Source organism: Mobula hypostoma, chromosome 3 (genome assembly GCF_963921235.1).
Source record: "Mobula hypostoma chromosome 3, sMobHyp1.1, whole genome shotgun sequence".
NCBI classification, from domain to species: domain Eukaryota; kingdom Metazoa; phylum Chordata; class Chondrichthyes; order Myliobatiformes; family Myliobatidae; genus Mobula; species Mobula hypostoma.
In genome coordinates this window covers 181,959,640-181,972,668 of record NC_086099.1, presented here as the reverse complement: position 1 = coordinate 181,972,668, position 13,029 = coordinate 181,959,640, and the positions used below count along the sequence as shown (strand labels likewise).

The 13,029-nt window shown below is 37.7% G+C and overlaps 1 protein-coding gene across 2 annotated transcripts in view; it reads right to left on the bottom strand.

Annotated features, from left to right (window-relative positions):
* The window catches only part of malrd1 (MAM and LDL receptor class A domain containing 1), a 392,346-nt gene that overhangs the window by 326,308 nt on the left and 53,009 nt on the right, over positions 1-13,029 (bottom strand). For both annotated transcript variants that reach the window (XM_063044212.1, XM_063044213.1), the window contains exons 7-9: positions 10,254-10,411; positions 9,045-9,137; positions 4,327-4,534 (exon numbers count right to left, since the gene is read on the bottom strand). In XM_063044212.1, the coding sequence (XP_062900282.1) occupies positions 4,327-4,534; positions 9,045-9,137; positions 10,254-10,411 (459 nt within the window). The remainder of the gene's footprint in view (positions 1-4,326; positions 4,535-9,044; positions 9,138-10,253; positions 10,412-13,029) is intronic.

The window sequence follows — 13,029 nt, the reverse complement described above, 5'->3', positions numbered from 1 at the left end:
TTCTAGCCTTGAATTACATTCTTCCAAGTCAAGTCAAGTTGCTTTTATTGTCATTTCAACCATAACCACTGGTACAGTACACAGTAAAAATGAAACAACAATCCTCCAGGACCATGGGGCTACACGAAACACAAAACTACACTAGACTACATGAAACAACACAAGACTACATAAAGTGCACAAAACAATGCAAGACAGTACAATAATTAATAAACAAGACAATAGGCACAATAAAGGACAAATTACAATATAATAATAAATTATGTAAATATAAATATAAACAATGTAAACAACGCTTTAGCAGGATTTGAGAAAGAAATGAGCAAAAATTGCAAAGGGAATGGAGTGCTGTTCAGTTGAATTCAAATGGTTGAGGAACAGATGATGAGAAAGAGAGAGACAATTCCAGCTCAGACTGATCAAACTAGGCTTTGAGAGCATAAGGAATACAGAGCTGAAAATGTAACTACCATTGATATCAAACCTATATAGGGAACATACTCTCAACATTCTCTTAAGGGGATTTGAGCAAAAGTGGAAGTAGTTAATGAAATTCAATCAGGCTATGAGGAACAATGGTTTACTTTTGGAAGATAATATGATTAACAAAACCAGGCCAGAAAACTGCCAGTTAAAACCTTCCTCAAGTTCCACCCATTGAAATAAATCAAAAAGGTGACTTCTTTTTCTTAAGCAGGAGAGAGGAGCAGCCATTAGAAGTTAATGCAGCAAAAAATAGAAAATGCAGAAAAAGACTCAGCTGGTTAGGCAGTATCTGTGGAAGAAGAAACAGTTAATGTTTTAAGTTTATGAATATTTTTCAAAACAGATTCTACCTGATCAGCTAGGTTGTTTCAATACTTTCTGTTTTTGTTTCAGATTTTCAGCATCTGCAGCTTTTTATTTTCTTATCTTTGAATGCTTTTAACATCATCTCCAATTGCATCATCAGATCATCTCTGGGAGACCTGATCAGGCATGCATGGATGTTGAAAGGAGGGCTGAATCTAGGTCCAAAAAGTTTTATAGTTTACTTTTCTTTTGTGAACTGGAAGTACAGGGGCTAAGGAGAGACCTGCTCTGCACCAGGCTTTCCTGATACCCTTTAATCAGGGTCATTCCTCAAACCCACTCTTGACCTTCACCACCCACCATGACTTATCTGATAACCAGGATCTATTTTTCACACATTTACAGTGAATGCCTACCAATTTCAGATGGGAACAGACTTAGATTGTGTATTTGAGATCTGTGTGCCCTTACACTATCGAACTCAAGAACTTATGTCAACCCCCACAAACCCCACTTTCCTAAATTATACTCAGAAGTATAACTGCTGCAAGAAAAAACTGTAAAGGACATAATATAAATATATCAGACATAGTACATTGAATTCTACTCCCTGTATTACTGTCTGGGTACACAGATATTTTAGGCAGTGTCAAAAGAAACAGCTGATTGATGTCATGACTACACCACATTTTACTGAGTTATGTAGAGTGCATGAGGAGGGTAAGAGTGGAGCCAAGTATTGTTAGACTTGCAATTCTAACACAACAAAGTGAGAAGAATGAAAGGAGTCTGTGTTTTACCCAGTGGGTTGAAGTAATAATTGGTGCATGGGTTGGTGAAGACAATGGATGGTTTTCTGGACTTTGGTTGATTTGATGAAGGAGTTAGGATTGAGCTCAGGAATGGGACTGAGGATAAAAGAATGAAGCTGAGAACTGGAGTACTGGTGCCCACACTAGAGTGCCAGGGTGATCAGGATTGGAAAGTGATATCAGGTGGATCAACGACATTTAACCAGTTCAAGAGGTTGGTTAGTTGGGGCCTGAACATTGAGGGAGAAGGGGAGAGGGTGCACAGAAGCATGAGAGGTAAGTAAATAGCTTACTTTACTGTCGTCCCAAAACGAAGAGTAAGCATGAAGCTCATATTGCCAAAGACTAGCTAAATAAAGTGATCCATAACAATACTCATTTTGTCCAAGAATTGACCAATGATAGCCATTTCAAGGACATTATAGTCTAAGTTCCCTTGTCAATGCTTCTCAAAGGTGGATTGCCTTGGGAGTTGCAGCATCCAATGGTGAAATTGTGCCATGTATTAAGATTGATTTAGTCCAAATAGTTTTCCATTGAATTTCTTGATTGACATAAAATAACCGAAAAATGTTCATTAACCCATTTCATTCAATGAAAAATTGACTTTCTGTCACATAACACTGAAAAACAAAGCACCATTGTCTCATCATAATTCTAGGTAGTTACACATTATAGATTGTTGAAAGTTCAAACACTAGATGCTAACAACGAGAGACCAGTGAAACAGTAGAGCAACAGTCAGAGAGAAGGGATCAGATATGAAGTGAAGATTGAATACTCTGATGACTGAAGGACTGTATAGACGCTTCCTGTCCTCCAAGTTCTCTTTGATCCAGGCAGATTTCTTCAGAGATCTATTTGTGGATGTCTAATCAATGAAACACTTTCAAAACAGTTAATGTTATGGCAAAGAATGGCTTCACTAGAAACAACAGGATTAGCAGATTCCTGCTCCATAGTACCGACTGTTGGGTATCTATAGGGATGTAGCGATGGAGCTCAGAATGAGTTCAGCTGTTAAATGTTTAAAACCTGCAGTGAATAGTTGTAGTGGATAAATTCATTTAAAGTGAAAATCATATAAATACAAAAACATGGTGAAGAGGCCAAGCCAAGAGCTCTCTTACCATGGGATGAGGTTTCCAGCAATCCAATAACTATATTATAGCTTTAGTCATACTGATGAACGAAAAGTGCTCACTTTATCAAATTTGATTGGGAGTATTTTTCCTGATGATGGGTATTGGCCCAATACATCAGCTGTCTATTCCCCTCCATAGATGCCATCTGACTTTGAGTTCATCCAGCATTTTGTGTTGCTTAAGATTTCCAACATCAACAGAATGTCTTGTGTTTGGGGCTACCTTTATTTTTCAATGATGTGCAAAAGTCTCTGACAAGGCTAAATTTTACTATCCATTCCTAATTGCCTCTGAACTGGTTACATCATTTCAGAATACAGGTGAGAGTCAGCCACGATATTATAGGCTTGGAGTCACATTTAGATAAGATCCTATAATAAGCAGTTTGGTAAGGGTAATAAGACTAGGACTGTATCATCAGGATTAAAAGAACGTGAAATGATTTCATTGAAACAAAACATCCCTATGGAGCTGATCAGGAAGGGCAAGGAAATGACTTTTTCCCCCTCTGGCACAGGTGACTAGAACCAGAGGTCACAGTCACAGAGTACAGGGTTGGCCATTCAGGAAGGAAAAAAAAACTTTTTCATCCAGTATGTATTAAATAATTGGAATTCATTGAACAAGGGGACTGTGGATGTTTAGCTACTAACTATATACACTAGGCAGAGACAAATAGCTTATGGATATTAAGGTCATCAAGGGTTGAAGAGTTAGTGCAGGAAATCGCCCTGAGGCAAAAGAGCCATTATCTCATTGAATATCAGAGGAGGCAAACAGGGCTGAATGGTATCCATGTTATTTTCTTCCCCAATAAACATAAACGGAGCAGTTGGACAAATGTAGTAATTCGATGGCTTCATGATCACCATTATTCATACCAGCTTTTCCTCTTATTTGTTTAGTTAGTTGAATTTTAATTCCACAGCTGTTCTGCGAGTACTTGATCTCATGCTCCAGAATGTTGGAGAAAGCCTCTGGATTATCAGCTTGGTGTTGTAACTACTACATTACTGTTGCATTTTTGGTAAAAGTTCAAACATCAATACTATTGATTACTGTAGCAAGCAGTGGTTAAACAGTTACAACACTGTTGCCAGGTTACTGGTCTAGCAACCAGAGTTCTGGACTATTGATCAGAGAAAACAGTTCAAATCCTGCTGTGGTATCCAGGGAATTAAAAAATTAAGTAATTAAGTAAAAATCTGGAAATGGAAAGTAAAGATCATCTTAGTAAGAGTAACCATGACATTGATAGTTTGTAGTAAATTGGGTCTGGCTCACTAATGCCTTTCAAAGAAAGGTCACTCTCTTTTCCTCAGTCCATACATCTACAGAGATGCTCATAATTGATTGCTCAGTTCTAGAGTAAATAGAGATGGGCAATAAAAGTTGCCATCTAATAAAATAATAAATTAAAGTAATACTCCATGATTCAGTGCTGCATATACAGTCAGTCCATATCAAGTGTATTTCTCCACTTTATCCATGTGATCTGAGCAAAGCATTTGACCACGTTTTCTTGAAACATTAAAGCTAACAAAAAGTGTCTGAACATAGAAACCTGCATGACTTACAACAGACTGATTCATCCTCATCTCGTCCATCACAGCAGTCAGCCTGAAAGTCACAAACTGAACTGAGAGGAATGCAATGTCCTGTTCCACAGGTGAATGTTGAAGGTGAGCACGATTCTGGAAAATATTCCATTTCGCATTCATGGAATCTCAGACTATCCAGGGCCAGGAAGCCCGCCTTGCTTTGAATGGAGGCCGCAAATATAACCTGTAGAAACACAACAACAGTAATAAAGATGGTTAAATGTAACAATTATTTTAATAAGAAACTGAAAATATTATTATTGAAAGAGCTGATGAAAAGCCAACAACGTGTAACATTGTCTATTTCTCTCACATAGGAATTACCTAACCTGCTAACTAATTCTGCAAATTCCTGTTTTTTTTTTGGAATATAATTAGTAAATTTTAATTAGGTATGTTGATGAGTACAGCTAGTTTCAAATCCTGCTAACCATTTTGCTTCCAGTCATCTCTTCAAAGAACATCATATACAATGCATACACAATTGCATTGAGCTTACAATGCAATCCAGTCCAGATTCAAAAATTGATTCTGGTGGGGCTCCATGTTTCTTTTATTGTTAATCAACCACATGGGCAGGATTTCTGAATCAGACACATCAGCTGCCCTTGATCTTTGCTCCAAACATGAGTTCATTTGAGCCTGGAACAACGGCACATGTTGTACAGCAGGTCACTCCATGCTGTAGACAGTGATTCATCCGCAGGCATTGGAACCCAAGGCCTTGCCCCATTTCTTCTTTAATGTGTTTTGATGGCATATTGCAGAATAATTAATTTTCACTTTTTTAAAATTACTCCGATATGTACCTACATTTATTAAGAATTGAAACTGATTAGATATTTAAATTATTTTAAAACAATGATTATTAAACAGACGTTTATTTAAAATATGTTATGTTTTTCATAAGCATAAACTCAGATTAATTTTTTTAAATTGGTTAAATATCATTATAAATGAAGAATGACAATCTCATTCCAACAAATGGATTTGCCATATATCAGTCATAAACCTGAGGGGTTCCTCAATTTAGTACATTTTGGAAAATATTTATGAGGATATTGACAGGACTAGGGGGCCTGAGTTACAGGGAGAAGTTGGTCAAGCTAAGTCTTTATTCCTTGGAACATAGGAGAATGAGGGGACTCTTTATGGAAATTTTTGAAATGATAAGACACACTGATAAAGTGGATGTTAACAGTCTTTATCCCACGGTAGGGGAGTCCAACATAGGGAAAGGAGGCATAGAGGTTAAGGATGAGAAGGGAAACATTGAAAAGAGACCTAAGGGGTAACTTCTTCACACAGAAAATGTTGAGTATATGGAAGGAGCTGCCAGAGGAGTGGTGGAAGCAGGTGCAATAGTATTCTTTAAGAAGCATTTAGATACTTAGATGGAGAGGTGCTGTTCCCTGGGATATAGCTGAAAGACAGAAAACTGGGGATTGCTGGGTGAACAATGTGGTTGGGATGGACGAGTTGGGCTGAAGGGCCTGAATCAATGCTGAATTCTACTTTGACTCCATGAAATTGCCACTGGAGCGAGGTGATTGCAAGAATGGGACAAGAGATATGCAGTGTGCTATCTACCTCTGTGCTGCACTGTGGAGTTGTGCTAAATAATGATGGCAAAGAGACGGAGGCCCTGAGGGAACCGCCAACCATACAAAAACACAATCAGTCGTTTGATTGCCAAAACACAGAATTGCAATCTTTTCGATTAACACTGCTATAACTGCTGCACAAACATTTAACAAGTTGGATGAGTGCCAAATTACACAACTTAAAAAATCCCCCAATAGTCTTATTTCATTAAACATTTTCCAACATTTATTTAGAATAACAAAAAAATCATCTCCCCTGAAGCTTCTGAAGGAACATATTCATTCCTTAGCACTAAAAATTTGAAGGTAATCATCCTTCAACATTTGACAAATTTGCAATGATATAAACAGAAGCCAAATCAATACAAAAGCTGGAAAACAGTAAAAATAGAAAAGTTAGAAAGTAGAGCAGGACATTCAGCATTTGAGAAAGGAGATGGGCCAGCAGTACTTCTTCAGAACATGCCAATCATTCCACAAACTCATCTACAATTGGATATTATAAGTAAAAGAAAAAAACACTAAGTCCAAATTGCTTTTCATTTGGTGAACATTAAAATCCCACCATTTCACCTGAGGATTTTAATTCCAGTTAACATCATAACTTACATAATTTGGAACAGAACTATCAGTCAGCTAAATGTGAATAATTGGATTGTTGATCAAATGGATTCTACAAAACTTTCTCTGGAATGGTCTTGTGAGCCATTCTCATTTTCAAAGACAATTAAGGATGGGAATTAAATGCTGGCTCATGTCCTATCAAAGCAAGAGAATATAAACACAAATGTCCCTTTGGTACCTCAGATCACCTAGAGAGCAACACCATCAAGACAGCTTCCTAAATTAATTCCAAGTGAATGCAGCAATGTCTGCTAACTTTATCATTACTTTACTAACTACCACCATCCACCTACCTCACTTCACAAGTGCCTCATGGGTCTGATGTTTGTTTACGATTATTTACAAGAATATCAAATTCAGAAATTAGAATTTAGAAGCCCAGTCATGTATCTTTATTTTTTGTTATGTTGTTAAATTGAAAAAGAGAAAATCCACCATCTAGGCTTCATCCGTGAGCTAGAATAATGCGCTTCTGTGATAAAATTTGTGCATGAAGAATGCTGATCAAACATTAGTGAAGAAACATTGTGCATCTCTTGCTTGATGTCACTGTTGCACAGATGCAAATGGCAAAAATCCAATGCCTCTCCAAGGAAAGCACATACTACTGGAAGCACTGCTTAGAAGACTAAGCCTTAAATGAACTGTTAGTGAGTCTGTCACAAAAGGCACTCATAGATTTAGTTCTAACACTATGATGGAGAATATTACTCAGCACTTCAGAAGAACACCCACAGCAGATCAGAACCTTAATCCTTTTGGGGATGACAGCCACTCTCTAACCCTTGCCTCCATTGTCCTCCTCTGCTGCTACAACACTGAGTTCATGTGGATCAAGGCTCATTTTCTAGCCTTACTGTTGGAGTCCTGGAAGCTCATGATCAGAAGTGCACCTGAAAGGTCCGTGGACTTTCACATCTTCTTTTCTGTGCCTTAGGTCTTACAATAAACTGACGTGGTCACCGTAATCTGAATCAATTTTGTAAAGGTTCACTAAATATTCATAATACACATACATTGAGGCTATACAGAGCCTCTTGCATTTGCTGTATTCTGTAATTCTAAAATAAACATAGGGGATAAGGGAACAGGAGCATCAAACCCTTAAGTCGACTTCAGACCCTACTTAGATTATGGCAGTTCTGTGCCTTAATAACACTGGTTAACTTTGTGACAAAGTGTAGCAAGAAATTATCCAATAAACAATCCATTGGCTAATTGCTTCATTGTTATCAGTGGGGGGAGGGGGAGGGGGAACAAAAGCTCCTGATTTCTATTACTCGTTCTTTGAAGAAGTGCTTCCAGGCATCACCATTTAATGTTCACATTATAATTTTAAGGCTTTGCTCACCAATTCTGGCTTCTCTACCTATCATGATAATCATTTTAAACATTCTTCATTCTACTATACTTGGGAGAACACAAGCATTGCTAATACACCTTCCTTCTTGGACTAATCCTTCAAGACTGGTGATTCTCTCCGGTGCCCCCTTCAAAGTTAATATATTCCTACAAAAATATAATGCTAGAATTGGGCCAAAGGACTTTACCTGCCTTTTCACCTCCTCTCTTACCTCCATTTAGGGTCCCAAACTGTCCTTCCAGGTGAGGCAACATCTCACCTGCAAATCTGCTGGGGTTGTTTATTGTTTCCAGTGCCCCCGACGCGTCCTCCTCTACATTGGTGAGACCTGTTGTAAATTGGGGGACTGCTTCATTGAGCACCATCCACCAAACATTTTAATTTTAATTCCAATTCCCATTCCCAATTCAACATGTTGCTCCTTGGCCTCCTCTCGTCCCAAGATGAAGACACTCTCAGGGTGGAGGAGCAACACCTTATATTCTGCTTGATTAGCCGCCAACCTGATGGCAGGAATATCGATTTCTCTTTCTGGTAAAAAAATTTCCCTACCCCTCCCCTCTTCTTCTATTACCCCGCTCTGGTCTCTTACTATTTCTCACCCGCCTAACACCTCCCGTGGGACCCCACCCCCTTCCCTTTCACTTATGATCCTCTGTCCTCTCTCCTCTCCTGTCGGGTTCCTTCCTCTCCAATTCTTTATCTTTTCCTACCCACCTAACTTCACCTATCAGCTTCTAGCTATACCCCTTCCCCTCCCCTCACCTTTTTATTCTGGCATCTTCCCCCTTCCTCTCCACCCCTGAAGAAGGATCTCGGCCTGAAATATCAACAATTTATTCATTTCTGTTGATGTTGTCTAACCTGCAGAGTTCCTCCAGCATTTCATGTGTGTTACATTACTCTAAATGAGTTCTGCCATAGTTTTGGATAACCACGGGTTTCAGCTGTTTCTTATCAATATACTGTACTGTGTGAATGGGTGTCAGTTGCAATGAAATGCATGTGAACCCTTCTTTTAGGTGGGAGCAGATGAGTGATTTAAATGTTTATTATTCAGCAACAATTTCAAAGTAAAAGTTACTATAAATAAATAAAAATACCTGAAACTGACTTAAGCAAGGAGGCAGCCATACTTCTCCTTTGATCCACTGGTTTTCAGTTGGTGTCCATTCTTCCCACAAATTTACTTGTCCCTGCAGGTTAGAGCATGGATATGCATGAAAACAGCAAGGTAATGCTGAATTATTGAACACTAGAATTGTCTTTTTTTTTCCTAATTCTGCTAGATAATTTAGTTTTCATTAAATATATTTTCACACAAAAATATGAAATAATAAATATCAACAATTCTGCAGTGCAGTAGAAAAGGACTGATACCCAGAGCCGCAGTACACCATATAAACGTCTACATCTGCTACTTTGACATAAATATTAGCCTATTTCTCTTACTGAACATGCAGCTCATATCCATGTTCATAAATTTTGAAGGAATATTACAGATTTATGATCTTTGGTCAGTTTTCTAATGCTCAGTTATTAGAATAGTGTTGAGTGAAATTATCCATAGTAAAGTATCCGTTTTCATTCATATAGTTGGTCTTTTAAACAATTCATAAAAAAACAAGATTTTTTTCGCCAAAGTAAATGTGATCAAAGCTGTATTTTGTGAGAAGTATGAGATTAAGGGAAATTGTTAGATGGGGAAGAAATGCCATTTAGAAAAAAATGCACATAAGCGTCCTATTGAGAGCATACTCACCAACTGCATCTCAGTGCGGGGTATGGCAATTGTCCCATATTGGACCGCAAGGCACTCCAGCGGGTGATGAAAACTGCCCAGCTGATTATCAGCACCTAATTGCCCACCATTGAGAACATCTACCATAAACACTGCCTGGGCAGGGCGAAAAGCATTATCAAGGATGCATCTCACCCTGACCATGGACTTTTTACTCTCCTCCCATCCAGTAGGTACTACAGCAGCCTCCGCTCCCACCCCAGCAGGCTCAGGAAGAACTTCTTCCCTGAGGCTGTGACCCTGCTGAACCTCACATCACAGTGCTAAGCAGTATTGCACCCATATTGGACTGTCTCAGTACTTTTATATTTGTATGCTGTAGCACTTACTTTTTATTCGTAGTTATTTTGTAAATAATACTATTCTTTTGCACTTCTGGTTAGATGCTAATTGCATTTCATTGGCTTCGTATCTGTACTCGGCACAATGACAATAAAGTTGAATCTAATCTAATCTATTTCAAAAGCTTTGGATTCACTTTTGTTCACTAGTGACCATCATTTTTTCTCACCTCCTTCGTTTGTAACAGTACTGTGAGTACATTTCTGCCATTAATTTGATAGAAGAATTCAAATCGGCAATGCTGTCCTGAGTCGCGGTACACAGAACTGCTAAGGAGAGCAGTTTGTGAAGATGTGATGTTGTTGGCCTCTATCCACACATAATGACCTATGAAAGAAAGTTGCGGTGTTATGTATAAACAGGAGTTGTAATAATTCAATTTGCAATAATTGCCTGGAAATTACTATTGATGGTAATCAGAAGAGGCTAATTAGAAACATCAGGACTTGCGTTCAATAATCAGGAATGATGTACCAACTGCTTCGATCCATATTGTAGAAGATGGAGGAATAATTCTATGCACTAAAGAACATAATGCTGTCAAATAGCTTTTAAAGATATTAATATCAACTCTGATGAAAATGAAGCAATTATCCAATGGATTGTTTATTGAATAATTTCTGCCTACATATTGTCACAAAGTTAACAACAATTTGTCACAAAATTTATAATTTCATGAATTATCATGAAATATCTATTGGAAGTTTCTAAATATCCTTTCATTGATCCAATTAGTCAATGCTTCAGAAAAAAAAAGATGCATTCTTTGAGGCACTCTTCTGTTTTTGTGGATGTCTGCAAAGAACAAGAATTTCAGGTTGTATATTGTATGCATTTCTCTGATATTAAATGGAACTATTGAAATATTGAACAATTGATGCTGTAACTCCAGTTATTTTGGTACTGGAAGACTATTGTCATGAGGCACAGGTCTCATGACTGAAGGGAGGTTGGTGTATTCAATGCATTATATGATCGTTCTGCTCTTGCCATATCATCAGGACAATGAACAGCACTGACTTCCGAGTACCTCTGAGCCAAGCTCTAAGACTGACAGGGCATGTTGTGCAACAAATGTGAGGAGCTCAGGCTTTGTCTTTATTGCCAATTTTACACCCAAAGTAGAGCTCATTGGTTTTCTTAATAAGAGGAGTTATGCTCCATCTTTGCAGTGGTGGGACCAGTCCCTGTTTTAAGTGTATCCTCGCCACAAGTATAACAGAAAGCATTGCAGCAGTTGTAACATTGGCAAGACATTTTCCTATCGCAACTACTCCTGAAAATATAATTACTTTTGTTATAATGAGTACACAATATGTTATGCATGTAGAGCATGCACATCAACGTGATCACAAACCAATATACATGTAAACACAATGCATTTAACGGTGTGTGGTGACGCTCTGTTTGCCTTTCTAAAAGCTGTCCTGCATGCAGCATCCACCCTGCCTAAGCATGCTGGGGCATACCTGGACAAGGTAGAAAACTTTTCAGTTTACATTGTGGGCAACATTTTAATTGACTTGAGTTATGAATTGAAATAACAAATGTAGGCAACTTTAAAAAAAATGGTGTCAAGTCAAGTCAAATTTATTTATCAAGCACATTTAAAAACAACCCATGTTGATCAAAGTGCTGTACGAACCATAACAGGTAGCTAAGATCACAAATACAAGAAACACAGATATAAACAAGGCACACAGTTTAAAGGCATAAAATAAACAACACATGAGCCTAGGCACAAGCCAAAAATCAGCCACAACAGGAAGATTCAAACGCTAGTGAATAAAGGTAAGTTTTGAGCCTGGACTTAAAAGTGTCAATGGAGGGGGAAGATCTGATATGGAGGGGAATGCTGTTCCACAGTCCAGGGGCTACAACAGCATATCAGTGTGTGATATGGAAATTTCATGCTGATTTTCATAATCAGCATCCCAAAATCCATAAGATACACCCAAAAGTACTCAGGGAACAAAATCTTTCCCATCCAGTGTTATTAAAACATTTTCTTAGCTGACTTTAAGTTAATTAGTTTATAGTTGTTCAGTTTATCTGAAAATTTGATGTGGTTAGATGATGACTAAATATTTATAATTTCTATAAATATTGTATGAAGTACCAGCTATACTCTGTTTACCCTTGGTTTGATATCTTTGTCTGGAAATTTATTTTTGGTCATAGATGAGTTATTGTTACTTTATCTTGCTAATAATGAAGAGTGGAAGTGTCAAATTTATCCAAAAGCTGAAAAAGACAATGCTTTGTTTATTATATTAATAGTAAATTCTCAAAGAAAGTATTATTAACCTAAAATATACACACAAAAACTACATTGTTATTATTCTTCTGTGTCTCGTGGCGCATCGGGTGGCAACTTTGCCATGTCTTTAGCGTTGTCTGCTCTTTAAGAGGCCGAATTGCTAGCTCGACATGCAACCCAGCAGGGATGGAAAGTGTGCAAGGAGCTGGCCGGATTTGTACCCAGGATTACTCACCTTGAAGTCTGCTACAGATGCGACTCCACCACCAGCCAGCTAAAAGCTATATTACCAATGATTTATTAGGTGTGCCTATTACAAACAACACATCTTATATTAAAATATTATTCTTAGATTAGAATTGTGTGCATTTTCAGAAATCTTGCCTCCTGATTTTCTACGGTCTTTGCAGCCTGGAACAAATACTTGCTACTGAGCCCATCAAAATTGTTTACCATGCAATAAGATCATGGCTAATCTTTGATTTAACTTCACTTACGGGGCTTTGTCCTGTATCCAATAATGTTCTTAAATGACAAGAACTTACCAATTTCACAGATAAATTAACAATTAACCTACCATTAATTAGAGTTCATGGAATAGAGTTACAGAATTATACTATTTTTATATATGGAAATGTGTCCTGTCTTTATTCCTGAAATAACTAACTCTAATTTTTAGGCATTG